The 26,141-nt window shown below is 34.5% G+C and overlaps 1 protein-coding gene across 2 annotated transcripts in view; it reads right to left on the bottom strand.

Moving 5' to 3' along the window:
* SYN2 (synapsin II) overlaps positions 1-26,141 on the bottom strand; it is a 180,668-nt gene that overhangs the window by 14,445 nt on the left and 140,082 nt on the right. For both annotated transcript variants that reach the window (XM_038186160.2, XM_038186159.2), the window contains 3 exons: positions 24,164-24,238; positions 19,977-20,079; positions 7,614-7,763 (listed from right to left, as the gene is read on the bottom strand). In XM_038186160.2, coding sequence (XP_038042088.1) covers positions 7,614-7,763; positions 19,977-20,079; positions 24,164-24,238 — 328 coding nt within the window. The remainder of the gene's footprint in view (positions 1-7,613; positions 7,764-19,976; positions 20,080-24,163; positions 24,239-26,141) is intronic.

Below are 26,141 nucleotides of genomic sequence, written 5' to 3'. Positions count from 1 at the left end.
AGCACTAAGACCAAACAATGAGAGACTAACTTAGACTCTCCGTACTGCCTGTTTCATGGTGACAGGATCAATGTTTTCCTTCTTATTTTGAAAAGACTACATTTTGCCCTATAATGGAATGAAGATATTTGTTTTTGAAGTCTCCAAAAAATACCTGTGGGACAAGAAAGCTATTCCTCACAGAAGTCTACTAAGAACATATACAATACTTAAGAATTAAATGTTTAAATTATCCTTCAGGGTAGACACCATCAAATTTCAGAGTTCTCAGAGAGAATGTCTGCTTCTGCCAACACAATTGGTAGATTGGTAGATGATCAGAAAATCATCTGGCTGAAGATGATCAAAAAGTTAATGAAAGCATTATTTTATTGCATAGTGAAGAGAAAAAGAGTGTTGTTTTTTTTGTTTGTTTGTTTTGTTTTTGTTTTTTTTAACAGTACTTTTATATTGGTTAAAATAAGCGTGAAAAAAGTATTATCTTGTAATACTTGTTATGTTTTTCTGTTTTAGCTATCATTTTGTTGTCTTCCATAATATAAAAATGATTATCACTAAGGCTACTGCCTTATACCCTACAGAAAATTTAAGTTATCCTGATCATCCTGGACCTGATGCTTGACTCTGTCAGGTTGCCACTGGGACTTTTTTCTTTGGTTTTCTTTTCTATTGAGTATTTTTGTGAGCAACTCTTTCTGTTATCAAGCTTTGTTCAGCTTATCTGTTCAGCTTATCTGCAGGAGTCATGTATTCTTCCAGGTACTCTGCTGGCAATAAGAATTCAACAGAGAGTAGTCAGAATAAAAATAAATAAATAAATAAAAAATAATTTAAAAAATCAGGCAACATACTGAAAACTTTTATTTTATTTGTACAAATTTCTGTCGGTGTTAGCAGATCCTAAATCCTAAATCTTTAATATATGCCCCTTAGTATGTTTTCTCTTATTATCTAAATGTCACCAGAGCCTTTGAAAAAGGGCATTGTAAGGCATACTTGTTTAGTTGTTGCACACTATTTCAAAACAAACTAGGAAATATAAACACTTATTAGTGTTTTGTTTTAATTATTTTCATTTAATTGATATATTCCCAGCTAACCACCAAAAACATTTATGTAGACATCACTAGCAAATATCCAGCAAGCTATTTACCTGTTCCTGCTCTACAGAGACAATACTAAATAAGCAAAGAACTGACCAAATATACTTACCTCCTTAGTAATTACTCCACCTACTGGTATGGGATCCTAATAGCCATTTTAAAATAAGTTATCCTAAATTTTATAACCAATTTTTTAGTAAAGTCTCTTCTCAACATCTGTATATTGTGTTCCACTACTTTTTAACTGTTGTCAATATTAAAAATATTAGGATTTATTTTCCTGCATGAACTTTGTTTTTAATATTACACTACATGAATATCAAGTTCAAATGCTTAAAATAAATCAAACTTTGTGTAATGAAATAGTGACTGCTTTAAATACCTCATCCAGGCTCTTAAAAACATCCTTAATCCAGCAGTTAAGTCTGAATCTCCACCTCCGTTGTGATCTCTATCACTTCTACATTCTTGTAGGATCTGCCTCAGATAGATGTCTAATTGAATGATGCACAAAATATCCTTGGTGCAGTAAAATATATGCTACCATTATATACTTGTGATAATTAAACTTGACTGGTGTAAATTTAACTGGAGTGAAGTGTACCTCCACTGCACCTTTCACCAGGAAGGGGTGAGCTCAAGTTCCATTATATTTCTATTTTCTTCTGCTTTTCGTAATTCCGTACATTTAGGATCTAAAATGGTAACAACTGTTTTTCTTGTATTTTCACAAAGATAAAATAACTAAAAGGTTAAAAAAAACACAAAACTTTGATTAAAATAAACTTGTTCCAAATATACACAGCTAAGTATTGTGTGTACTTATATATAATACACTTCTATATATGTATACATTAAATAAACACATTAAAATATATTCCATATTAAAATAATGAAATTAAATGGTGTAAATTCTTTATAATAGCGTTATGCGAAATGGTTGAAAATGAAACATTTTATATTGGCAAAATATATATCCAATTTGTTGTTTAAGGTGATATACTTTCTGTAATACGATGCACTAAGTTGTAGTAATAAATAAGACAGCTCTAAAAATCAGTTATTAGAAAGAGAAGAGGCCACAAGATGTCGCTGGGATTCAAAGAACCAAAACGTAAAACAGATTCTAGCTCTGGAGTGAACATCCAATTTCAAAAATAACTTGTAAAAATCAGTTTAACATGCCAGTTTTAAGAATGACTTTTGACTTATATAACCACTGAAATGTAGTTTTTAGTGTTCTATGGCATATATATGCACCAGCAATATTTTTTATTGTCTCTGGTAAGTCTTGATGACAATGTCTTAAATTTTCTGGCAATATAGCCAACTTGGTGCTGCCTGATTTTTTCTTAAAGTCACAATGGTAAGTCAACTAATGTTTTAACATAGTAATGTGCTTACTAGGGTCTGTGATTTAAAAGGGCTTCTAGATACACATAGCAAGAAGTAAAGAATTAGTAAGATTTTCTTTGTATTTACTAGTGCCTGTCAAAGAGCATACAAACTTTCTGAGGTTATCAACAGAGTATACATATTAAATGCTAATGCAGACTACAGAAGATGCTCAATTAACAGCTACATAGATATACCACTTGCTTATTGACTGTTTATACATATTGCTTTGTTTATACAGAGTAATATGATTAGGAATTTGGAAAAGTAAACAATTAAAGAGACATAACAGTAAAACCTTGTCCAGACTTTTTCCAGGTTCTCTGTGCTGCCTTGCTCTGTGCAGAGAGGAAGTCATGCTATCTCTTAGGTATATTAAGGATCCGGGTTTCCTTAAGATGCTGCTTCACAAATCTACGTACATCTGTTTTATGGTTATATGATGTCAGAGCTGCCATTTATCCCCTATTTAAAAGTCCTCCTAAGGAAAAGAAATATAGTACATATGTTTTTAGGGGTCATCAGAAAATGCAGCAACCTCCTTAATGCAAGTTATTCATAAAATACACCTCCTGTCTGTTAGTATGGATTTAATCACACCAGGAAGTGATTTGTTTTGCAGTAGGATTCTCAAATACTAATACTCAAACTGTATGTTTACCTTCTTTCATAGAAAAAGATGTAGTATGATCTCATATCATTTATTTGTTAGGCAGTCTTTCCTTCCAAAAACACAGAAGAAAAATATGTTCCTCCAAATAAGTGCCAAGGGACTGTGACAGAAGGAGAATTCTTGGTGGTGGTGCTAGTCAGTCATATGAATACAGCCTGGCTAATGTGAGTAGGTTTAGTATTAGGCAGCTTAAGGATGCCACAAAGCTGTAGCAAACCTACAAGTCATGGCCCTGTTTCTCTTCCAGAAATTAGATCAACTATGAGACTATAAAGCAGAACGTCATTTAGAAATGAGGCCCACACCTGGACTTTAGCAGAGAAGTTTACTTCACCTAACAAGCAGATTAATGCTGCCTTTCAGATTTGCAGAAGATAATGTTAAGAAATGAAAGATGCCAGGTTCTGCTGTTCTAGTCTCAAAACTATTAAAGTACCATCCTCTTTGCTTCTGCATTATTTATTGCTCTGTAACTGGTGTGCTACTCCTTTCTTTTAAATGGATCAGAACCAAGATATAGTTGGTAATGCTATGCTCTTTGTCATGTTGTGTGGTTATGGATTTTGTGCCTCTGGTGCATGCATTTCTTCCTTCCATTAAGGATACAAAATTCCTTGATCTTTTGTGTATAATGCAGCATGGTCTCAACAGAGCTGTATTGAGAAAACACTTTCTAATATGATGTTCCTTAGCTTCAACTGCTAACTTTACTGTAGTCATTTGCATTTTATGGTAATGTTCTTGCATAATGTAATATTCTACACAGAATTTACTCCATCACAGCTAGTATCATGAATTGATATGCAGCTTTGACTATGTTTTACTATTATTGTTTTATATACAAGTGCTGCCACAGAAACAAGTTTAAAATATCCTCTACTGAACAACCACCTGTAGTTTTGCAAATTCAGACAGCAGAATTTTAATTGGTGATCTTTCCTACCAACAGATGGAGACAGGTAAGTGCTTCCACTACCTAGAACACTTCACTGGGTAGTTTAATGTACTGGTTGTTGCTTTAAGGAAGATTTGACAGAGGCTCCTCAGCTGACTTGTCAAAAGTGTTAAAAGAGGCTACAAAAGGAAGAAATTTAGATTTCATTTATTGCCCACAAGTAGAGCACCTGGATTTTGGTCTTTCATGGAAAAACATCCATAAATGTCATATTCCTAGCTAGAGTTCTACTATGTATTTTCATCATGGTTGTTGGTAAAACAAGCTTCCATGTTTTTAAAATAAATAGAAATAGGTTAATATTTGAAAGAGTTTTTGACTATATACAACTATATCAGACAGACATAACTGCCCAGGGATTCTTGCTTTTCTTTGTAGTGGGAAGACTCCCAAAGTAATTGATAAGAGCAAAACTGGCAAGCTTTGAATCTTGTAATTACTTTCTTTTTGTAATACTTTCTATCCTGGTATGGTTCGATCATGCTGTCAAAGTTATGCAGTAGCCTGGGACCTCAAAAGCATGACACACAGTTTGCTGGCAGCAGCCAGAATCAGGGGGGTGAGGTGCAACAGAAAGAACAGCTTTTCTCACTCACAGATTAATTCTCTGCCTTTCAGTGTACTAGTGTAACTTGTTATAGGGTCTGCCCAAGTGTTTATAAATAAACAAATGGGTAAATAAATAATATACAAAATATATATTTTGAAAGTCTATGTAACTGATATTTCAGATTAAGAATCACAGGATCTATGCCAGTGAGATTTCAACATAAGCAACACAGTTATCTGAGGGCCTTACCTTTGGAATTTGCTCCTTCTGGCACTCTGACAGAGAGAACTTTGTTGGCCTTCAGAACATATTACAAGGCCAATCGTTTCCATCAAGATTTGGCTGCATAGCTCTAAACAAAGACTTGTTTTCCTAATCATTGATTTGTTTTCTGATGGATTACTAGTTAACTGGAACAGTAGTGACCATTGTGGGCATTTATAAATTGAAGCATTCTTTTATGCAGGACGCCCTCAATGCCACAGTAGTGAACACATTATAAATAATTTTTAAAAATGCCATGCAGATAATAAGGGAATTCAAAATGCGGCTCATCTATAGCTGTACCACTGGCTGCAAACTGTTCATTTAACTGTGATATCTGTATTACTTTGGTCTCTAAAACCACAAATACATATGCATATACTTTATTTGGGATAAATTACTGGCTTTCCATTTTATAGGACGTTCAGAAATATGCAGTATCTCCCCTTACCCCTACCAATGAACAGGCTGTATTTTTCAAGAATAGAAAATAATGTCTCAGATTAGAAAAGAAGAAAACTGTTCAAAGATGCAAGGGACAGTATGTTTTAACAGACTAATTTTATTCTTAGGAAAACAAACTAGTTAAAAATAAGTGCCGTGTGAGGAGATACCTGTTTTAAATACTATAGATCATTCATAATCATCACTTAAATCTGGGAAGATTAATGGGTATTTTCAAATGGCATCTTCTGCAGAACTTCTGGTCACTTTTGTCTGTCCTAAACTGGTGGATAATATGACAAGGCAAATTTTAAGGAACCAGAATCTGATCAACAAATATTGCAAATATTCTGAAGAGATATTTCTGATTTTGATTAACTGCAACTCATAATTAAAGGGTATGATAAGGAAAATAAGGTTAACATTGAATAACATCCTGTTGCCATTAGCAAAGGCTGAATTCTTCAGTAACCTAAAGTAAGTAAGCAGAAAGATAACAGAAATTCAGCAGCTACACAGCAAATATTATCTTTTGATTCATTCAAAGATTTTTGGCCTAAGAGGAAAGAACAAAAAAACACACAAACCTTTCATGGACGTGATAGGTGACAACAATGACTGAGGAGTTTAGAAACTTTCTAAAAATGTTGCTTATCCTATTTTCATTTTAGACCTTGTCTTACATAGGCAATGTTCTTTAGAAACATATGAAAACTCTATTTACATACAACAGATAACCAGTTTCTTTAGAAGATACCAATACGTACAAACATTTCTCCATCCTTGTCTTCTTGGAAATCCAAGGAAGCATAGCATGCCTATCCAGACCTTAGGTTATTTTTTTTTCTCTCCAGAATGTGAAATCTCAAACACTAAATCTATCTAATTTTTCTAATTTTTCTATTTATTTTTTTTTAAAATTTATTTCCACTAATTTTTATAACTAAACTGGGAATCTGTCTATTAATGCTACAAATTTTGTTTTATGTTGAGTGGTATGCTCCAGGCATCTCTGGATTATATACTTTGCTTCATTTTAGTGTATGGGTAAACTACTCATCCTAAAAGAAATGGTATTTTGGCATTAGGTGACTTATTTTTTCTTCTCTGTGTCCCTCTTTTTCAGTTCTCTTTACAATAGACTTGAGTCATGTTGAATGGAAACTTCTCCATTGTATGTGGTTCTGTGGTTGAAACAATTTTGTGCTTAGTTTTGAGTGGCTGTAATAAAAATAGAAACCACAGCACTTTTTTATGTGGGATGATGTATTTTTATAACTTAAAACATGATGATATATTTGAAGAACATATTAGTCATTCTACCTCAAGAACTAGTCTGTCTGAGGTATGCCACAAAATTGTTTTCAAATTGTTTACCTGGTGTGGAGCCTACTAGGAATAAAAATAGATTCTCGATTTAGGCTTGGTAATTCCTGTATTACTGTTTGGCTTACTCTGCTGTTTCACTGATCACCATGGAGCTGCACTGTTATAGAGTAGCAGTACAGTCCTTAATAGTCTATGTCAGAATGTACTGTCATGGTTTATTCCCTCAGTATGTTAAAAGAAGTACATGAAAATTGTAGCTAATAATGCTGCTCTTGACCAGACCTGCTGTCTAGGCCTATGAACTGATACAACAAGCTGGTTAGCATTTATATACCCCTTTTACACTCTTAGAGCCTTGTGCAAATAAACTACAGCCTCATAAGTTACCTGAAGGATCAATAAAAGAGATTTTGTGTTTTGTAAGCGTGGAAATTGAAACGCAAAAATGATTTACAAAGTCTGAAAGACAACTGGTAGCAAAAGATGATCATATAGTCATGAAGTAGTCACTTCTCACAAATGCATAAGAAATATTGTTTCAGCATTCTTACTGACATCCTCAAGGATGTCATGATCTGTCATGATATTTAAACCTCCATGATATTTTATACAGCTGTAGCTGAATGGAAACAATACAAAACCTGGGAGTTCACTGAAACCAGAGTTATCCATTTACTAGTAGAACCACGTCAACAAAACAAAATATTACCTGCACTACACAATTATTTCTAGAGATAATCTCATTTAAATATGACAAACCTATTAAATATGTTGATAAGCTCTTGAATCCTTGTAGTTGAGGGTATGTCTGTGTAGTCATCCAGCCAAATTCTTAGAGGAAAATTTTGAGTGTAAAATTATGGAATAAGATGCTCTATTTTAAAAGCAAAGGTTTCCTACCTGAGGCTGCTGAGTGGCAGTGGGTCTCTGAGGAGATGGTATAGGAGTTTTGGACAACATTTGGTTCATTTTGCTTACGACTAGTTCAGTTATATGTTGCCTGTCTTCAGTCTGATGCTCACCAATCAGAGGCATTGCACAGTCCATTACCTGTAAAATAAAACAATACATCAACATAAACTTATTTCACATATGTGTAGACTGCTATGGCTTTTTTTTTTTTTTTTTCAAGAATAGAAAATAGAACTTGATTCCTGTAGGAAGCACATAGATATAGCAGATAAGGGATGTAAGTTTTTTTTAGACTATAATGTTGACTGCTGAAAACTTTTCTGTACTGAAAGTACTTTTCTGCACTGCTGTCTACGCTACATTTCTGAAGATTTTTTTTTTTTTCTTGTAGGTGTTTTTGTAGCTCATACCATGATCATCAGCTGAAACAGAACATGGAAATGACAAAACTTCAAACTTCAAATAAAGCTTCTTAGCTATTTGAAAAGACAAACAAACAAACATAATGAAAGCAGAATATCAGACAGACAAATAAAAAAGTGTTTATTTCCATTCTACATGTGACTGGTTAATATATTTCAGCAATTATTTCATTATGCTATTTGGGTGGATAAAACTGATTTTGAATTCAGTTAACTTCAGTGGGTTCTGATGATTTCTTATTTCTACAGAATTATTTGTGATTTCCACAGTGTACCTATTTTTGGTGTATCTCTATTTTCCCTGAAAGAGAAAATAAGGTAATGACCCCAACTGGTAATCACAACGGCACTGCCCATTCTTATTTTGATAATAACAAAGGATTTAATTCTCTTTTGAGAATCTGCAATCCTTTTTTCAGTTTGTGTCAATGCTATTCAGAAAAAGGTGACAGCATATCACCTGCAGCATTCTGGTGTTTCCAATAGCAATGGATCACAAGTGATTCAGGCCTACAATACAAGCAATAGTATTAGTAACTAATAAAATGCAGTGAGGCACAAAGCAGTTAGACTACATTAGCAGTAATATACTCTATAGATGTCATTATGTCTCATCCAGTTAGATTGTACAAACTGAGTTGTTGCCATCTAATTTTCAGTCTGTGAAAAGCTGTCCACCTGAAAAGTCTTGGACAAGATGTCTCAGTAGTGTAGGTAAATCTTGCAGTAAATGCAATAGTAAGCTGTGTTGGTAAGAGAGATGAAGAAGGAAAGAATCCTCATAGGTTTCAATGCCGAAGAATCAGTGAATTTTACGGGGGTGCTTTAGAGCTTCCAGAAGTGCACTTTCCTGTGTATCTTTGGCTTCTGTGGTTCTTTCTCTATTGCAGGTAAATGGAAGAAGATTGAAAAGGTTCAAAAGAGTCAAAAGAGTGCTGGCGGACTTTTTCTGCCACAGGCAATTGCAGGTGCTTAGGGTCAGAGAAACATCTTAAACTTCCCTCGTTCTCATCCAACCTCTAGCAAAAGGACTAAACAGGAAAGAGGGCTCTGCTGAAGGCAGGCAGGGCTATTTTGTCTGGAGTTGCTGATTCCCATCTCTTCAGGTAGGCGCTCTGCTGTAGGTTGTTGCATGGAGCTTTTTGTTTGTTTGTTTGCTAGTTATGCAGCTTGTGTAGTTGAAGGGAAGATATAGAAATTTTATAGAAAGACCGGATTGTGAAAATATTTAAAGTGGAAGAATGTTGTTATCTGTAGGGGTGACACAACAGTCACACTGAAGAGCGTAAAGCTAGTGCATCTGCTTTTCATAGGGTGGAATGGATGTAGTAGGAACAAAACTCTTAGTCCATCAGCCTACACTGCACACTATCTATCTTCTTTATAGACAAGAGCAAGTTCTACCTTCCGTCTTTATGTATTCAAATGCATCTAGGAATTAGTCTGGGTATTTGAATTGTCTGGGAATTAGTCTAGGAATTAGTCTGGGTATCAGATACTGGGTATCTGAATTGGCATTTGGATTTAAAAGAATGTGTAGGTTCATTCTAACACTGGTCTAATATTTCTTGCACTGTTGTTGAGAATAAGCTGCACTGTAAAGGATGTTATCTAAGCTTGAGGATTTTCAAAATAAGTTCTAAAGAAATTCTCACTGAGACTGAAAAAGACTACCTCGTTTTAATAATGAGATTAGCCTGAAGTCCAAAAGCTTTTGCATTATTTTTCCATTTGTTCATTTATAAGAGACACTAACATTGCACACTAGCAAGAAATATGTTGGCAACACATTTTCTGGGATTTCCAGATTTAGATGTCCCCTCTAAGCTTCATGACAGAAAAGAGACTTTAAAATAAACCAACTATAAACAAAGAAATAATAATTGAGATCCAGAGCAAAAGTTTCATAAGAATTGAATGAATGTATGAAGAAGCAACAGTTATCCCTCTTTCACAAGTGTGGAAAGAAAACCTCACCTTGTTTAATATCCACTTACACTAAAAAAAAATTGTATTTGGAATGACTGTGAAATGAGTTGCCTAAAACAAGATCTTGCTAAAGGATCAGACAGGATTAAGATCCAGAGGACTGAGTTTTGACTCTGAATTTCTATTTCTAAATACTTCTATGACTGCAAGTTCACATATAACTTTTCTTAGGAGATACTGCTATGTTGTGTACCGCATGTAAGAAAAATTTAATTCTATGGCTAAGGATAAAAGCTTTGAGGTGTTGCTCTAAACACCACAAACACTTCAGTAAATCTATAAACCCATCTCAGCTCTGTTTGAATGTTTTAAAAATAAGATAACGTCTATACTTCTGAGATTTGAATGGCTTAATGCCAGTTGTAAAATAACTCTCATCTGCTTGGATGGAACACAGTTTCATACAAAAAATTGGTTATTAGGCAGAATTGCTTTAAACTTTGCATTAATGTAGCAAAGGAATATAAGTTTTGAGTCTGAATAGATTAAATATTGGAATGAAAAATAACTGTACACATTCTAAAATAAAATAGAATAGATGTCAGGTTATTGTTCGACTTTCACCTATGACAGATATATGATTTAACTGAAGAATATTAAGTTAAGAGTTACCATTTTTAGGCTGCTAGCTTGTGACATCTGCAGAAGCAGGGTAGGGTAAATTTGTCACCTCATGTATCTAAAAACACAAGTGCAAAATTAGGACACCTCTAAACAGAGGTAATGTACATCAGAGTTCCAGCAATGACATTTTAATGGAATTTAGACACCCCTGATAGTGCTTTTGTGTCCTAGGCAGAAACATGGCAGTTCAATCAATGCCCTGGAACTTAGAACCACAACTTAAACTACGTGAGTACTCACAATCCGTGGAGCTTTCATACTCAATGGCAATGGTCCAGGCTGCTTAATTAGTGAATGTGCCCTGCTGGGCTTGACAGAATGGTTGGTTGACATGCATCAACTTGGCCAGCACTAGCTCATAGTCCTGGCATTCAGTAATGCTTAAGTGACTTGGATTTGGTATTGAAGGACTTAATATTTGGAAATGTTCTGGCAGATCTTTCCTCAGATCCAGAGGAGCCTCTGTTGAATGCCCTCAGATATATTTTAAACTAAATCTTGCACTTCTTGAAGACAGTATTTTCAAGCATAGCTGTCATGTTCACATATTGAGGCAGATTCAAATATGCATGACATAAAAAACAACCATTTTTCACTTGGACAGGTTTTGATATTGTTAAAAACCCTCTTGTTGAGGGGTTAATTGAATTAATATTGCTGGTCAAAGGTATGCTGAACCTAACACTGAACAAGTACTGAGCCAGATGTCAAGCATTCAGAGATGTTAAGTTAAGATCTGTTCTGCTGCTTTGGTGAAGTACAAAGTTGGTAAACAAAGTGGTAAAAAGAGAAAGTAATGCATCAGATTATCAAGAAAACTACTGATCCCAAAGTGAAATCATAGAATCATTAAGGTTGAAAAAGACCTCCAAGATAATCTGGTCCTACCATCACCCTACTTACTGTCACCCATTAAACCATGTCCCTAAGTACCATGTCCAACCTTTCCTTAAACACCCCCAGGGATGGTGACTCCACCACCTCCCTGGGCAACCCGTTCCAATGCCTGACTGCTCTTTCTGAGAATAAATGTCTCCTAATTTCCAACCTAAACATCCCCTGGTGCAACTTGAGGCCATTCCCTCTAGTCCTATTACCTGCGAGAAGAGGCCAACCCCCAGCTCCCCACAGCTTCCTTTCAAGTACATGTAGAGAGCAGTAAGGTCGCCCCTGAGCGTCCTCTTCACCAGACTAAGTGACCCCAGTTCCCTCAGCTGCTCCTCACAAGACTTGTGTCCCAGGCCCCTCACCAGCTTCGTAGCTCTTCTATGGACACATTCCAGGGCCTCGATAACTTTCTTGTAGTGAGGGGCCCAAAACTGAACACAGTACTCAAGGTGTGGCCTCACCAGAGCAGAGCACATGTTGCTAATAGCTAAGTAAAAGATTACCAAGTCTTAAAAGTGGTTCAACTGCATGACACTGTTCAGTGTAATAACTCGAGTTGCTGAGAGGGAATGGCTAGAGTGCCCAAAACATACCATTTTTACCCAGTATTGCATGTGGCTGCTAAGAGGCTTAGCTTCCTTCTCTATGTTGCTGTTGCTGTGGTTCTCAAGGGAAGAAGGTAATGTAAGTAAGCACTTCTAGTATTCTTGGTGAAGTAGATAAAATCAAGGTAAACTTTCATAGGTATTCAAATTATGGTCACTTAATTCATAATGCTTTTGTCATTAATTTATTTGTATTTCAATCAAGAATTCTATAGGATGAATTTCTCTTATCACCCATAAAACATATGCTGAAATGCATTTAATACATCTTTATGTTAACCTAGAAGAGCCTGAGTGTATATATTAGCAGTAATAATAGAAACTACAGCAGCACAATTAAGTAAAGTCTTTATAAGGTTGGGGTTTGTTGTATTTTTTTTTATAGTTTTTCTTTATGACAATGCAGTCTATTTTCCTTCCTAGTAAAACAGCTAATGACAGTTATCAAAAATCACTAATGTTTTATATAACTGTATCTTAAGAATTAAAAATATTTTGGGTAACACTAAAAAAGGTTTTAAAACTTGTGAATGACTAACAGGAATGCCATGATGGCATTGCCCCCACTTTTGAGGGCTTTACAAAGTTTAAACACACACAAGGCATCCTGTTTATAAACAGTCTATTTACAGCCTGTACTAATTTTAAAATATCATTTATACAGTTACCCAGGTCTGTTTTCAGTACCTAGTTTAACTATTTAAAATGTTGGAGTTTCCAACTAAGTAGATTCATAGAAGAAAGTCATCTGTAATTTATCAAGTCAAATGTGCTACTTATGTAGATGGCAGTAAAAACATTGGCAACTACAAATTATGATCACTTAATTCATATTGCTTTTGATTGTAATTTATATGCATTTCAATAACCAATTCCATAGGATGAACTTCTCTTACCACCCACAAAACATACACTGAAATGCATTTAATACATCTTTATGTTAACCTAGAAGAGCCCAAGTATATATATTATAAGTGATAACAAAAACTACTGAATCTTGACTGAGTCAACAAAATACTTTTATAAAAAACTGACATTTCAGTGATATGATGCTTCAGTAAATTAGTCTGTGCCCTTTACTGCTAGTGTAGATAAGGCAAGTATTTAAGATTTGGGCTGAGACTGGCAAGAAAGAGAAGAGAAATGCTGTTTAACTCTGATGACCACCAAAGGAAATGGGGTGGGATTAATAAGGGATCCACTGTAGTTATAAGACATCAGTAACTGCAAAGGGATCACCCTGTTTGAAGGACAAACTACACTAATTGTCATTGTCCAGGCATACTTCTCCATTACATAATATGTTTACCACCAAAGGGTTATGAAAGATTTCTTACCTAGAGCTTTAGGAAGACCTAGCTCAAATGCTGCTGGGAAAGACAGAGCTGTGGAGATTAAAGGAGGGGAAAGTTAAAGAATTCTGTGTGACACAGTGAGAAAAGAAGGTGTCAGGATGTTAAAATACAGGAGGGAATGGACAAAATACAAAGTCAGAAATGCCCAAGGATTCTGACAAGATAATGATACAAGAACTTTGTATGAAGAAACAAAAACAAAAACAAACCCACAAACTGGGAATTTCTGGAGAAGATATGATGACCTGCAAGTGAAGAGTAATTAATTTCATTGCAAATCAGAGGAATTTTGGAGGTTCATGCTTGAGAGTATGAGGCCTGGGGAAAAAACAAACAACAACAACAAAAACAAAAACCACCAAAATTTACTTTGGTCTTGGTCTTTACTTTTGATGAATAAGATGAATAAGAGAAGCTAGATTGTATTGCTATGTTATGAATGTGTTACTCTTCTGTATTGTGTTTGTGGGACCTGGATGTAAGCAATTGTGGTGAAAATTTTGACTGTAAAGACAGAAGCTGATACAGATTTTAATTGAAGAATTCTAACTATGGGGAAAGTAATTGACATTAAGGAAAAGTAATAGTTCGAGAATGTCATTTAAGATTGAGTGGGATGTAAGGAAAGATGGTGTGATTTCTGAGAAGTAAGGGAGTGACTGGATATGAAGTAATCATGGGGCTTTCCCAGAGGTCTTTACAGCAGATGCAGGAAAGATTTGTAATTGGAAATGTAACCACACCTGAGAAGTTGGCAGGGATAGTACAGGAGGAAATCAGTGGTGACTGCTAGGAAAATTTTACAGTTCCTCTTGCAGTGGGTGAATAACAACATTTGCAGAAAAAAAGTAAGAACAACTGGGAAAGTGAATCAGACATCCCTAGATGAAGGACTCAAAGTTTGAAGACAAACTTCTGTGGTTGTATTTCAATCTGGAATGAAAAGAAACCCAGAATATCCCTCTGTAGTAGTTTGATAAATTGTAGCACCTTCAGAAATGGTGTCTATTACAGTAAGACCTAAAAAAACAAACAAAATAAAATAAAATAAAATAAATTCTGTTTCTTAATTTCTTATATTGTCTTACAGTTACTGAAAATATTGCCTAGGAAATCCAAATGGTTTTCATCTTGCTACGTTATAAATTACTTGGAAACTAACTTTAATATAGCTTAGGTTGAAAATAAGCAAGCAGAAATAAGACACCTGCAGTAGCCACCCACCCATTCAATTCTGAGCAAAATTTCGTAACTGCCTGTGAGGCTGCCTTAAAGGATTCTGTTACATTTCTTCTCTTTTACTGCATTCATCATCATGATGTGAGCTTTTTGTTTTGTTTCCCAGAAGTTTGGTTTTCCAAGAATGAATCATGAGAGATATTCAGTGCAGTCAGAAACATGAAATGCTCAAGTATGTATTCCTTCTGGTATAAAAACTACAGAAGTATTAATTTAAAAAGTAAAAGATTAAAAGTCTTTCTCCCATTTAAGATGTTAAAGCTTAATGGACCTTAATTTGATGTTGTATTAGCAAGAATTGGTAAGGCAGTTACAACAGTGTACGTTGAAATGATGTGTTCATAAAATCCTTATTTTTACAGTTTGTCTCTGGTGTGATGATGCTTGGCAGATGAGTATTCAAATTGAGGTGAAAAGAACAGAAACTATATGAATAGCTAAGCTCATTAGACACAGTCATGACATGAACTTCCTCTTGAGCAACCTGGCAATCCTTCCTGTTAAGCTAAGTGATTCTTTAATTAATTTCTCCCTTGTAGGGTTTTGGAGATGGTTCTTTGGAGGACAAAAGTAAAAGGCAAAACAAAACAAAACAAATAAAACAAAACAAAACAAAAATCCCACAGGGTTCCTCTAGAGAAAGATTTTTTTCTTGGGAACACCTTTTGGTTCTTCTAAAAGGCAAAGTTAGTTCTTTTAAAAGGCAAAGTTACTTCTTACAGCCCTCCTCTAAGAAAAACTGTAGAGAACTTCTGGCTTCTCAGAAAAACAGAGGCTGTATTATGTTTGAATGTTTGTTTATTATGTTTGAAGTAGCATTGGAGTAGCATTTACAGCTGTGTGGAAAGATGAATGACACACTGAAAATGTATCTTTTTTGTCATTATTAGGGGAAAAAATAGTAGTTTTGGCCTGAGCTCTTTCGAATGACTAGAAACTCTAGGGTGTAAAAAAAAGTAAAAAGATACCAATGTACAAAGTAGCACCAGACAACAGACCCAGATCTATAAAATGTGCCCAAAAGCTAAAAATATGAGAAGGTGTACTTAACACTGTAGTTTATTCTTATTGTTTATTATATGGAGAACTACCAGGTCAAAGGAACATGCACATCACACGAGGGAGGCATCTACAAGAAGCTCATAGTAATTTGGATCTGTGTATTTCTCTATTTCCTAACAACATTTATGTACGTAGAAATTAAATGTCTGGAACTGTATTTCAGTGTCACTAAATAACCTTCATTTTTTTTTTCCTTTTAGCTCTCTAATCCTTTCACATTGTTTCTGAGCAGGCAGGAACTTTACTTACAGCAAGCACACTTTCTATAACTTGAACAGCCATGAAGCTTTAGAATAACTTATGTAAAAATTATTATTTTAACCAAATATATATGGAAGAGAAACTAAAATAGAAAAAAAAATCAAGTAACCATCTTGAAGAGGTGGGGAATGATGACTGGATCTAACATTAAGAACCAATACATTCTTACCTGCAATGTAAGCATATTGTACTAGATCATAGATTAAAAAATCACTTTCGTATGCTGTTTTTTAAGAAGTACAGCTACAATATTAAATTCATGAGACACAGTGTCATTCTGATTCTGTAATATCAGCCACTGGTACAATTTGTTCCTCCATGTTTTGGGGAATGAAAGAAAACAGAATGTTAAAACAAGGAATGACAACATGACCGTCACAAAGCAGCTGAATGGCAACATTACCAAAATAATGAAATTATTGATATAGGATTTGAAAGTAAATGAAAATAAGAAGTTAATTAATAGTTTTCCAGACATAGACATATAAAGTTCATGTCTTATACATGACATTAGTTAAGAATGGATTTTTGTATGCATACGCGGTGTTACATGTAATATTTAAGTACTGTAGGTATTTTAAAACTATTGTCTTGAATTATGCATGTTCCAAAGCTCTTTTTGAACACCTTTGTCAAAACATAAATATGCTTTAAGTACTCATTTCTGTAAAATGCTGTTCTCCCAAATTCATTACAGAGAATCCTTCTGTATTTTCTGTCTAGAACGCTGAACATGTGAAAGATACTTTAGCACTGTTGTACCTTAATTCACATTCATTCTGAATCTGGTCAAAACGTATGTATGCTTTCCTGCTGGTGGCTACACTGGTTTAAAATGATCATATCTGCATACATTATTTCATACATTAGTAAGCTTGTATGTTTCCTGTCTGATCACATGTCCAGAATGAAAGTGTAAGCAACACAGAAAGCTTTAGTTTTGTAATAGATGTACCAGTCACCAGGAAAACTTGAGAGCAGGGGTTTCAGTTTGGTACTGCAACTGGGGAGTGACCATAGCATTTACAGACCAATTGTCCTGTTCAGCTACTGGTTTTTGATTGCAGCATGTACAAGCTAGCTTTAATGACACATTTATCTTCCCATGATGAAAGTACACAAAAAATACAAATTTTTCCTGTATGGGGACAGACATTTTTCTGCTCTTCATTCTATAACAGAATTATAGTGCAATAACCGTTACAATTATAGTGCAATAACTGTTGACGTAAGCTGTTTTTTTTAGTAGCAAATGATCATGAGTTTTACAGATGTTCTATTGGATGTGAACTTTGCAAACAATTCTACATTTCAATGGGTTATAGAGATTCTAAATATTCCTGCTGATATTCCATCTTCCAAACAATTCAGATGATTCTATAGGACAGCAAGAATTATCATGCTTCTATCCACTCTTTTATTTTATTTTATTTTATTTTATTTTATTTTATTTTATTTTATTTTATTTTATTATTTTATTTTATTTTTTTTATTTTATTTTATTTTATTTTATTTTATTTTATTTTATTTTATTTTATTATTTTTTATTATTTTTTTTATTATTTTTTTTTTACTGTACATCTATTATGTACAGTACTTAAAATGCTCTAAAAACACAGTTCATGATGTGTCCCGCAGTCAGAACTCTCTCTCTTTTTTTAAATTATTTTATGTTTTAGTATGAATGTATCTGGCTTGGAAAACTATAGCATTTGTTCAGCAGCAGGAATTGAAGTTCTCTGTTGTTCCATTCTATAATTTTCATTGGCTATTTCATTGTGGAAAAACTACTCCCCCTTCTCCTTCTACCCAAAAGAGCAACCAGGTCTGGTTACTTTGTGTACACTGACCAGTGGAAGTCGATGGCAATGGTTGGAGTTCCTCTCAAATTTCAAAACAATGCAGTATCAAAAATGTTGAAACTGGAGTTCAGTTAACAGAAGTGGTGTATTTAGTCTGATAGGAATTTGCTAAATGAGGAATACAAGAAAAATGTCAAATAATAAAATAAAAAATGCATCCTTAAATGCACTGGGAGCAGAAAACAGCAGGAAGATTTGGAGATACTAAGTAGAGTGGGTTGAAGCCAGACATTTTTCAGATTAGATTTAGCTACAGTCTGTAGGAAATAAGAAAGATTTTTTTTACTCTTGTTCTTACAAGGATATACTTGTTAAATGGTCTCTATTCAAGCTTTGTATCTTTTTGCCAGTGATCTTTCAGTTTTTAAGCGTTACCCTATGAGGTAACTAGGATCTTACGTCTTAAAATAATCTTTTTTTTTAAATTATTATTATTTTATTTTATTTTATTTTATTTTATTTTATTTTATTTTATTTTATTTTATTTTATTTTATTTTATTTTATAGTTGTAGTATAAAAATGTAGTGGCTTAAAGCCAGCCAAATCAGTATGAGCTACCCCTAATGTAATGAATTTAGTCATATTGGGAAGTGTCTAAATTGGGATCCTCTGAGACTTTTAGGGGCCATAAGAACTGCAGAGTATCCTATAAAGCTTTGAATGGCATAAGGGAAGCTGTCAAAGTCCAAGTACTGGAGAGAATTTTAATTGTAAGCAGAAATCAATACCTTCCCAGTAAGCAGACTATGTCAGATACACCTGTGCCTACAGCCAAAGAGTGAAGCAGAACACCTGACAAATTTTATGTTCAGGAATTTCCTCTATTTTGTCTCACCAGAAGTCAGAGCAGTCTGTTCTCAGAAAGAGAAGAATATATTTTTTCCACTTTTTCAAATCTCAGTCAGGTTTCACTGGGGCAACCATTACAGACTTAACAGGACCTTTTGGTGGGATGGACTGCACTATACAAAGGAACAAAAGAGGAGTTTTAGTGTGGAATCCTACATTTTATATTACAGCGAGTTAAGGTGCAGTAAAACACAATAAGTTCTGGCTTGGCTGGACAGGCTAATGATACAGGATTTCTTGAAATCTTCCTCGGTATATCAGGAGGTAGTGACTAACTATGTTTGATTTGCTTGTAATTCTACAAGCTGCTCAGCCTTTTAAAGTGTTATTGATTGATTTGGGAATTCTTAGCACTTACAATAATGAGAAATGAATTTGTGAAATTACAAAAGTTTAACACTGTGGCAAAACAAAGATTTTTATTTTTGCAGAGCTTTTCTGTTATAAATGGATATAAATAACTGAAGAAGGAAATCCATCTATAACCTCCTTCTGGATCCCAGATTACTGTCATGGTTTAGAAAAAATGTTCTTATTTTTGCTTTAGCAAACATAAACCTCCAAATTGTGTGATAGGCAAGTGATGGTAGCTTGTTTTATGGGTAGACGAAGTTTACATTTATCCGTAATTAACTTAAGGTAAATGAAAAAACTTTTCAAAATGATCCACAGCAACATCTTCTAGTACTGGTATTTCATGAGGAATCAGATCCTAAAGGTAACATTTAGGCTACCAAAAATAAATAAATAAATAAATAAATAAATAAATAAATAAATAAATAAATAAATAAATAAATATTGTTTACACTTTGTTCTTAATTTCCCTTTCCATGTAAAGATATCATTTTTCCCTTGGGATAGTGCTATCTATAAGCCTTCCAGGAAAAACTGGTAAGCCTGCTTAGGAAAAAAATCATAAGGGCTAGGAAAATATGACATCTACATTTGGTTTTGTTTTGCAGTTTGTGTACATTTCCTGAAACACTAAAAAACATTACCATATGATATGGTTACATTTTCCAGCAAGTGTTGCCACTAACTTGGACATGTGGCTTTGTATTATGATTTAAACATTGCTCAAAAATGCAGTCTTTCCTGAAACACAAATAGGCCAATGCCTAACTATCACAAATGTTCTTTATTTCCATATTTGTAATATATAAAGCATATATTGAAAAGTGTGGGATTGCTTACCTCAAAAATATAATCTTTTCCATCCTTTCCATGTACAGCTTTAACAGCACAGATGTCCAAACCACCAAATATTTCAGAACAGGTGTCAACCCAAAGCTTGTACCTGTTTTACAAAAACAGTTTTTCTGTGAGTATCTCATCATGCTTTTGTTTTTACAGGCTTAATCCAGTACTGCACTTTATACAAGGGTTGCTTGAAACTCAGAATTTTCACTATATTGTCAGTTTTACTGAATTTGTTTTTTTCCAGAATAGTAGCATAGAGACTCTGAGTAGATTACTCTGCTTTTCCCAGCAGAATTCAAAAAAAAGCTGTGGCTCTGTGTCCTGAGCTAGTGTTATGCTGGCTGTCTCCCAGCTTACATTGGTCCAAACCTGTCTCTGCTCTAAACTGTGAGTAACCTGAAGATATGCTGGAACGCAAATACCATTTAGTGGTATTCCACTTCTACCACCTTATGCTAGTACAGCTTGCTAGTCGTGGCTGTGCACTATGGGAGAACTCCCCAGAAGGGGGATTTATCTTCTGACCAGTTTTTATAGCTACAGTGATGCCAAGGAGTTTTAGACAGTAGGGGGTGGGGGTTCTGTTTCCTGTGAAATTCAAACTGGTACATCTGTGCACTGATTCAAGTGTGAAAATCCTCTTGCCTACCACACTTGATAGTGTATTTAATTATGTATGGGTTTTATTCTTTTATCAGGAAAACTAAAATGAGAGTCTCTGTCTTAAATTACTGACTAAACTGTATTTCAAAGTAGCAATGAGCTTTATATAAACTTTACTGAACAGGGCAAAAGAAAAACCAAGACAAAACAGACAAGACAAGACAAAAAAGAAACAGTCACATGACACTAAGTAAAAGTTATGTAGCATGCAGAAAACTGTAATATGCTTCATGTAGGTTTATAGGCCACTACAGTAAAATTTAACAGAAATTTAAAGAACTCTGAAGAATCGTTACAGCTCCTACAACAGAGTGCTTCATACAGCACTGAACTCCTGCATTTCATTTCTAACCTCATGGTAAGAAATATGAACTGAGGAATGGACAGTTTACCCATTCTACATGCGGTAATGTGATCTATTTTTCTTGCATGAAGACCTTTATCCATCCTATGAATAGAGAGATTATCTGACTAACAAGGAAATGAAGTGGGACATTCTAGAAGAAGAGTGAGGCAATTCCTGTGATCAAGCACAGAACTGTTAGTGACATATATAGGGAGCTGTAATACTTCATTGAGAGCATTCTGAGGTGACGTAAGTTGTGTATGTGTGCTAAATGGCAAGGATTGACTTACATGTATAGACACAAAATAGCATTGAGAACTTTAATTAACTAATAACACAGTAGTGCCTGAGCACCAGTAAGTGATGATATGATCTTGAAAGGTTATTAAGGCAGACACTGTTATGCCACCAATTGAAGGATGTTTTCCTCAAAAACAAACAAACAAAACAAAACAAAACAAACAAACAAAAAAACTGTTTTAAAGCAGTCATTTATCATATTTTTTTTTTCTCTTTCATTGGCTAGTATTTGGGTATAAATGAGAACTATTTCCTTTTTTAGATCCTCCCTCCCTGATCCAGTCTTTAAGACATAATGATAAATATGCCACATCATAGTGTTTTCCATTGCAAAAAAATGATGTTATAAAACTAGCATTTGACTTCACTGTAGGATCAAAGGAAACTCATTGCTGAGTCTTATTCATATAAAAATATCTTTGGTAATGGCATCCTTTCCAAGTAAACTTATTAGGTCACATTCTTTATAGTTTTTTTGTGCAATGGAAAAAAATGTTCTGTTAAGCAGAATACAAAAATAAAAAAATAAAAAAATGATACAACTGTTTGAAAAAACCCTGATGGTAGTATTTCAGCAATTTTTTTTTTTTTCCTGTGAGAAAAACATTTTTGTCCAAAATGAGAGTTTTTTTTGGATGCCTGACAATTCCAACATTTGTAGATGCACTGACTGACTGGACTGCTTGAGCGCACTTGCTTACAAACATTTTTTTTTTCTTTTTTTTTTTTTTTCTGTAAAATACCCATGTGTATCTTAGGAAGACATGAGGACAGCAAAACTTGTCTTTAACAATAACTATCTGAGCTTTCTATTAAAAAACAAACAACAAAAAAACCCACTACATTTTATTTAAAAGACTTAAAAATTAATCAGATTTAATTAAGAGAATTTCTAGTAGTCTATACTCTGCCAACAAGCACACCTGGAGACGTAACACCAGTTACATTTGGGAAGAGAGGTCTTGAGTGGACTCTCCTCTGGTGTTGTAAACCCAAGGCTTGCACAGTAGGTTTGACCAGAGGCCATGGTTCTGTTTTCCCAGAACCAGTAAAAAGTGCAGCATCCTCAGAACTGACAGAAAACAAAGTACTGTTCCTCGGGTGTCTGACATGAAATATGAGGTGTGTGCAATAAGTAAATATTGTTCTGGTCCTATCTGGGGAGCAATGCCTCTGAAATGGAGGGGTCAATATGAATACGTATCACTGAAATTTTCTCATTTTGTGCCTCATCATCATCCCTTACTGCTCCACATTCCATTTTCTTTTCCAAATTTCTAGACTAACATTTGCATTCAGTCAACAATGTTGACTCAGGCAGCACTTTCAAAACACTTTTTTCTAGATCATGAGATGTATTATAAGTGCCCTGAAATGCACATTCATTAGATTTGATTGCTTTTGGTATGCCTTTAAAGTACTTTAACTCTTCAGAAAGTTTCAAAATTCTCTTTTCTTCCTTTATCTGCTTTGTGTGTAATCAAACTAAAAGCATGGCATGAGATACATACCCCTTTCTGTTACAAGGACACGTACATTTTTTTCTATGCTTTTTTCTTCATCAGCATAAAAGAAGTTCTGTTTTGTTGGCTGTTTTTTTTTTTTTTTTTTTTTAATGGGAAAATACCTGCTATATTTTAATTGTGTTATATTCAAAAGTGGAAGCAGCAGCAAAGCAACATAGAGCATTTACAGTGAGGTGGCTAGGCAAGGTTAGCATTTTATACTCATTGCCTATGCTTGCTGTTTAGTTTTCCTTATGGCCAAACGTTTTTACGTGCCTGCGTTTTTACAGAGAAGTAGTTCGTGGACTGTAATTATGCTCACTAAAGCACTTTCTTTTCCCTCTCAGTGAATGTATAACCTCACTTTCTAAAGGAAGGTGGGAGGAGAATGAGAAAGAGAAAATAATGTGGCTCCACTCCATTCCCAGAGGGGAGATTAGTGAGGACACAGTCTAGACAGGGGTTGGACAGCAGGGAGTTGTAATTCCCATCTTATTTATTTGCACCTTTCTTAGGGCAGGCAATGGTTCAACTCCTGTCTCTCTCTCAGCTCATAAGAGGGAACAAGTTAGTGTAGGTTCCAGACTTAAAACCAACCAACCAAACAAACAAAAAAATCAAAGTAAAACAACAACAAACAAACAAACAAAACCAGAAAAAAAATACTCTTGAATTTTAGAAATTTTTAGATTATGTTTTTACTGTACAGATTTTTTTCAGCTTCCACTGGTAGCAAACTTTGGAGAAGCTGGACAAAATAAAATTCACAGCTTCACTTTGCATATAAAAGAGGCCTATATGTTGTTATTGGAGCTAATGGGCACTATTGAAGAGTAGTAGACTGGAGCTTCAAAATGGTACTGCGTGGATACTGTAATAGACAGAATTAGTAAGAGGTAACCAGCACAAGGATGAAAGAGAAAAGAGAAGTATAGTATACCAAAGTACAGAGCTGGAATGATGATATGAAGGAAATAAGCTTTGGAATATCTCAGCATCTGGGCAAAAAGACAGTGCAGTTGAAAAGACATTTCAGAAATGACAAACGATTAATAGAAAAGAGAAATACAATTTAAAGAGACAATGTTTAGACCAGGTTGCTTGGTTACAATCGATGATGTAGGAGAAAAATTTAAAACACTGTGACATGGGATAAGACCATTAAGTACTTAATTTGGATACTTAATTCTAGACAACTCTTCTGGAAACTCTTGGCTCATGTTCTTTCATCTAATTCCAAGGTTTTTTTCCAAAATGAATGGGGAATCTTCATTTACTGTGAATTGCATGTCACCAATGTGATTAAATAATAATAATAATAAAAATATATGTATTTTTAATTACCTTTTACATGAGACTGGACTTACTTATCTGACATAGCAATTTGTTCCAACATTGCAGAGCCCGTGTTTGTCTTCCAGTTTCCGGATATGGAAGTCCTCCTGAAAATGGGGAAATATTACAAAAACAGCCAGTGGTTTTATATTTTCCTTATCTCTTAATTTACTCTGATCCTAACATTAATATTTAATGCGGTTCTTACATTGTTTTCATGTCTGACAGCTTACAGTAGAGCATCTAAAACATGAAGAATTTTAACAGGCATCGCAATATTATGAAGTATGACAATACTGTGAAATTTTTGTTTCCCATTTAGTCATTTAAGAAAATTTTTAAAACTATGATTAAGTGTAAGTGTTAGGAATAAACTGTTGTCAGTGATAAATGGATTGAATAGCCTGTAACATATTATTAGTGCAAATGTCAAGGAAGTGAGGCTTCAGCTTCTCATTTCAAATCCACACCATTACAGATTTAGGTCCCATTACTTTAAAGTCAAGATTTCTACATCTCTGATCTCTTATAGAGCTGGACTTCTCTTTCTCCTCCAGTTTGCACTCTTTGCAAGTTTACTAATATAATCTAAGCAGCATAGTTCAGGCTCAAGTATACCATCTTTTATTTTATCTGTAAGAAATATATATATATTTTTTCTCCTCCTCAGACCCTAGGACTGTTACCAGGATTGAGAAGATAGCTTTATTCTGAAACCTAAATGTTGTTTTGAGAATAGGCTAAGGATACAAATCATGAAGTGTTTCCAGTTAATAAAATAACCGAAACATCTGTAATATATTAAAAGTATACTAGGTAGAAGCAATAGTTTTGTTTCCATTTACCATTAACCTAATTACAAGGGTCAGTAGCAATTGTGGGGGAATGTCAACCTTTCTACGGAAGTCTCATAAAGGTAGCTGAATTTTAAAGCGTAAAGTTCTTATTCTTTGTTGTGGGAGAATATATTGAAAAGGGAAGGTCCACATGACATGTTATGTGTAAGGTAACTTTTCCTGGTAATAAGGTTATTTTGTGACATTTATTTGTATGTGTGCACTTACAGAACAATTGAAATGTTTTAAGTTCACTATTTCTCCACACGCTTTCTGAAGAGAGATTATAATTCTCACAAACCACATCTGAACAAAGGCATTCCTTAACATGTACTATATAAGGTGTCTTTTAGGAAGACAAGTGTGATCAATTCAGAAAAAAAAAAAAAAAGTAAAAAAAGTAAAAAAACCAAGTCCTGAAAACTTTTAGTAAGTATTTAGTTCCTGATGCTCAGCTGCACTGATGTAACCTCAGCACTGTTGAGTAGTGAAGAAGCACTGTTGAGTAATGAGGAAAAGATGTTTTAAGCCGTATTTTTACTCCACAACCTGAAACATCCTCTATTGAACTTGAAGCAGAATCAAGACGGGATGTATGGATGGCTGTAATGATGCCATAGGGACCAGATGAAGACTGAGAGGAATGCTATGGACACCGCCCTAACTGTTGTAATCTTGACAGCTTGTGGACTGGAGCCACTGATGCAAGAGACTCCAAAACAATGGGGCTGGTCCATTTGACCATGGCTAAGTGACGCAAAAGTGCCTTTACCTGACTATCCAGTATGATAAACCTTAGTTATGATTTCATAAAAGTCATGTATGATCTCCACTACTGAAATACGTGAGTTTCCCACCCTTCTTCACTTCTGTTCTGATAATTGCTAAGGGTTTTTCACATCATTATTTCCTCCTCATTTAATAAATACTCAATAATACAGAGAACAACTTCAATCACATTTGAGTGCTTTACACTTAGGCTTAATATGCTTTCACTTGATTTGATCTTTGAAAACACAAAGAACTGTTTTAAAATTGGGGAAAAAGGGAATTATGATTGCTATATATAGTTCATGGTAACTTGACTTTTCCCCTTTTCCAACACCTGTCTGGTTTGTTTAGTACCATTTGAAGCATGAAATACAAATTGTCTGGATAAGCATTGCCACAAAAT

The sequence above is a fragment of the Anas platyrhynchos genome, chromosome 13, assembly GCF_047663525.1.
Source record: "Anas platyrhynchos isolate ZD024472 breed Pekin duck chromosome 13, IASCAAS_PekinDuck_T2T, whole genome shotgun sequence".
NCBI classification, from domain to species: Eukaryota; Metazoa; Chordata; class Aves; order Anseriformes; family Anatidae; genus Anas; species Anas platyrhynchos.
This window is presented reverse-complemented; position numbering and strand designations above follow the sequence as displayed.